The 5000-nt window shown below is 34.4% G+C and overlaps 1 protein-coding gene across 1 annotated transcript in view; it reads right to left on the bottom strand.

Annotated features, from left to right (window-relative positions):
- Positions 1-5000, bottom strand: part of LOC306782604 (atrial natriuretic peptide receptor 1-like) — a 50666-nt gene that overhangs the window by 11221 nt on the left and 34445 nt on the right. The window contains exons 6-7 of the mRNA XM_079276040.1: positions 4684-4778; positions 3153-3288 (exon numbers count right to left, since the gene is read on the bottom strand). Of these exons, the coding sequence (XP_079132166.1) occupies positions 3153-3288; positions 4684-4778 (231 nt within the window). The remainder of the gene's footprint in view (positions 1-3152; positions 3289-4683; positions 4779-5000) is intronic.

The following is a 5000-nucleotide window of genomic DNA, read 5'->3' as shown; positions in this document are numbered from 1 at the left end:
ACACTCTGATGGTTAACGTTAAACTTTATTTACACTGTGATGGTTAACATTAAACTTTATTTACACTGTGATGGTTAACGTTAAACTTTATTTACACTGTGATGGTTAACGTTAAACTTTATTTACACTCTGATGGTTAACGTTAAACTTCATTTACACTCTGATGGTTAACGTTAAACTTTATTTACACTGTGATGGTTAACGTTAAACTTTATTTACACTGTGATGGTGAACGTTAAACTTTATTTACACTGTGATGGTTGACGTTAAACTTTATTTACACTCTGATGGTTAACGTTAAACTTTATTTACACTGTGATGGTGAACGTTAAACTTTATTTACACTGTGATGGTTGACGTTAAACTTTATTTACACTGTGATGGTTGACGTTAAACTTTATTTACACTGTGATGGTTAACGTTAAACTTTATTTACACTGTGATGGTGAACGTTAAACTTTATTTACACTGTGATGGTTGACGTTAAACTTTATTTACACTGTGATGGTTGACGTTAAACTTTATTTACACTGTGATGGTTGACGTTAAACTTTATTTACACTGTGATGGTTAACGTTAAACTTTATTTACACTGTGATGGTTAACGTTAAACTTTATTTACACTGTGATGGTTGACGTTAAACTTTATTTACACTGTGATGGTTGACGTTAAACTTTATTTACACTGTGATGGTTGACGTTAAACTTTATTTACACTGTGATGGTTAACGTTAAACTTTATTTACACTGTGATGGTTGACGTTAAACTTTATTTACACTGTGATGGTTGACGTTAAACTTTATTTACACTGTGATGGTTAACGATAAATTGTATTTACACTGTGATGGTTAACGTTAAACTTTATTTACACTCTGATGGTTAACGTTAAACTTTATTTACACTGTGATGGTGAACGTTAAACTTTATTTACACTGTGATGGTTAACGTTACACTTTATTTACACTGATGGTTAACGTTAAACTTTATTTACACTGATGGTTAACGTTAAACTTTATTTACACTGATGGTTAACGTTAAACTTTATTTACACTCTGATGTTAACGTTAAACTTTATTTACACTCTGATGTTAACGTTAAACTTTATTTACACTCTGATGGTTAACGTTAAACTTTATTTACACTCTGATGTTAACGTTAAACTTTATTTACACTGTGATGGTTAATGTTAAACTGTATTTACACTGTGATGGTTAACGTTACACTTTATTTACACTGATGGTTAACGTTAAACTTTATTTACGCTGATGGTTAACGTTAAACTTTATTTACACTCTGATGTTAACGTTAAACTTTATTTACACTCTGATGGTTAACGTTAAACTTTATTTACACTGATGGTTAACGTTAAACTTTATTTACACTCTGATGTTAACGTTAAACTTTATTTACACTCTGATGTTAACGTTAAACTTTATTTACACTCTGATGGTTAACGTTAAACTTTATTTACACTGATGGTTAACGTTAAACTTTATTTACACTGATGGTTAACGTTAAACTTTATTTACACTGATGGTTAACGTTAAACTTTATTTACACTCTGATGTTAACGTTAAACTTTATTTACACTCTGATGGTTAACGTTAAACTTTATTTACACTCTGATGTTAACGTTAAACTTTATTTACACTGTGATGGTTAATGTTAAACTGTATTTACACTGTGATGGTTAACGTTACACTTTATTTACACTGATGGTTAACGTTAAACTTTATTTACGCTGATGGTTAACGTTAAACTTTATTTACACTCTGATGTTAACGTTAAACTTTATTTACACTCTGATGGTTAACGTTAAACTTTATTTACACTGATGGTTAACGTTAAACTTTATTTACACTCTGATGTTAACGTTAAACTTTATTTACACTCTGATGTTAACGTTAAACTTTATTTACACTCTGATGGTTAACGTTAAACTTTATTTACACTCTGATGTTAACGTTAAACTTTATTTACACTCTGATGGTTAACGTTAAACTTCATTTACACTCTGATGGTTAACGTTAAACTTTATTTACACTCTGATGTTAACGTTAAACTTTATTTACACTCTGATGGTTAACGTTAAACTTTATTTACACTCTGATGGTTAACGTTAAACTTTATTTACACTCTGATGTTAACGTTAAACTTTATTTACACTCTGATGTTAACGTTAAACTTTATTTACACTCTGATGGTTAACGTTAAACTTCATTTACACTCTGATGGTTAACGTTAAACTTTATTTACACTGTGATGGTTAACGTTAAACTTTATTTACAGTCTGATGGTTAACGTTAAACTTTATTTACACTCTGATGGTTAACGTTAAACTTTATTTACAGTCTGATGGTTAACGTTAAACTTTATTTACACTCTGATGGTGAACGTTAAACTTCATTTACACTCTGATGGTTAACGTTAAACTTTATTTACACTGTGATGGTTAACGTTAAACTTTATTTACACTGTGATGGTTAACGTTAAACTTTATTTACAGTCTGATGGTTAACGTTAAACTTTATTTACACTCTGATGGTGAACGTTAAACTTTATTTACACTCAGATGGTTAACGATAAACTTTATTTACACTCTGATGGTGAACGTTAAACTTCATTTACACTCTGATGGTTAACGTTAAACTTTATTTACACTGTGATGGTTAACGTTAAACTTCATTTACACTCTGATGGTTAACGTTAAACTTTATTTACACTGTGATGGTTAACGTTAAACTTTATTTACACTGTGATGGTTAACGTTAAACTTTATTTACAGTCTGATGGTTAACGTTAAACTTTATTTACACTCTGATGGTGAACGTTAAACTTTATTTACACTCAGATGGTTAACGATAAACTTTATTTACACTCTGATGGTGAACGTTAAACTTTATTTACACTCAGATGGTTAACGATAAACTTTATTTACACTCTGATGGTGAACGTTAAACTTTATTTACACTCAGATGGTTAACGATAAACTGTGTTAGGTTATTAATCCGTGGTTCACATCCATAACACCACTAATAAATATGTTACCAACCATGAATGAATATTAAAGTATTGAAAGCGTACTGAACTGAACTGAACACATTCTAAATTAAACAACGATTGACGAACGTTAACTTATTTCTGCACTGACTTGTGAGGCAGACGGGGTTGTCATTCTTGAAGCCACAGACGGGAACATCTGGAGGAATAACTCCACCCGGCCAGTGCAGCGTTGTTCCAGGTGTGGCAGTCAGCTGCTCCTCTGAGCTGTTGTACACCAAAACAATCTGGAATAAAACAAACGAGACCAAGAATAAGATGACGTAAACTGTGAGGTTTTAGGACTTGAGTTCATGAAAGTCAGAGTATATGCAGATGACGCGCTTCTTCGCCTTTTTAAAAATCATTTCTCATTCTAAGCTGCATATCAATTTTTTTATCTCTGATATATGTGCAGTTGGCCTATAAGTAATGCAATGTCCAGAATTCTCCAAAAAGAACATTTAAGTTCTCTGCAAACCGTCTAAGAGTCATTTGAACATTTTAAGTAAAAGGTATAAGAAGTAAGAAATAAATCAACGGGAGATGAGGGACGCGAGTCCTGAGCTATTAAGCACATGTCAGTGTGCACTGGTGGGAAGTATTCAGGTCTTACTAAACTAAATGGCTCTCCTGCAAGTAAAAACCCTGCGATGTGGAACTCCCTGTTGAAGCCGCTACGACTCAGTCATGAAGGAACTGGACGGTATATTTCTGCTTAAAAAGAAGAACTCTTTCTTGAGAACAAACGTGTGTTTAACATAATCAGCTCATCTCTGCTCGCTGTAGTTCGTTTACATTTTTCCATCACTCAGGCCAAGCCCCGCCCCTAATGTGCTGATTGGCTGGTATTACTGTGCTGTGATTGGCCATCTACACCAGGCGGACTAGTTGACATTGGTGATTCTGTCTCGTGACGTCAGTCTACGGCACTACTTCTTACTGCGCTACAGTTGTAGTTACTTCTCAGATTACGATACCCAATCATTGTTTGTTTTTGTCTTATTTTTTGGTTCAATTGTTGATTGTTTAGATTTATGCAAGACAAGTTTTTCTTTCAAACTGACAGTAAAGGTTTTCTTATCATATGTTTTTGGTTTGTGACTCCTTTGGTGACTTGAGGATCCAAAGGATCAGAGACGAGACAGCACAGACCCAACCATCACACTGACACTGAGACAAGAAGGACAGAAAGTGTTAGAACGTGTGAGGGAGGCTCATGAAAAGAGGAGGAGGTCCGGCTGTGATGGAGGTGTGAAGTCCTGGTCCAGGACAAACTAGATCTCACTCCTCCGACTGCCTTTTAACTTCTCCACCGTAGCCTGAGGATATTTTGTGGCTTCACTGTTTCATAAAACTTCTCCTTCATTAATACATTTTCCTCTTTTTCAGACTTCTTCAACACACTTCGATGAGATGAAGTGGGTAATAAGACAGTTGTCCTGCGCCTCAGTAGTAGTAACACAGGTTCAACTAATGGTGTCGCACTGCAGTAGATTGTAGTCGGTAACTTAAACTTCCCTTAACTTGAAGTAGCTCAATGCTTTTTCATATTCATACCAATCCAAAGAGCTCTGTGCTCTAATGCCTTAACACGATGATGATGTCCACCAGCATTTAAACAAGCAGGCATCACCGTTCACCTGGAATGTGCTGGTGTTGGTGTCCATCATGTCCCACAGAGCGAAGTCCGTCTCTCTGTCTCCGTTCTCGTCCAGGTGGACGAGTCCCGTCACACCTGAGGGACAAGAACGACACACAGATATATATGAATATAATATAATATATAACCAATACACACTGTCTCAGGTAACAGGTAACCTGTGTAGAGCTATCAACTCCTCAAGAGGAGACATGGCATTGGACGATATTAACATTCATATTACCAACAATCATCATTTTATATCTGTCCGTGACAAGACATGATTCATTTCACTCAATCGTTTGTATAATGTTATTA

This window comes from Melanostigma gelatinosum, assembly GCF_949748355.1.
Source record: "Melanostigma gelatinosum genome assembly, chromosome: 9".
Taxonomy (NCBI): domain Eukaryota; kingdom Metazoa; phylum Chordata; class Actinopteri; order Perciformes; family Zoarcidae; genus Melanostigma; species Melanostigma gelatinosum.
The sequence above is the reverse complement of the archived record's forward strand: the minus strand, read 5'-3'. Positions and strand labels throughout refer to the sequence as shown.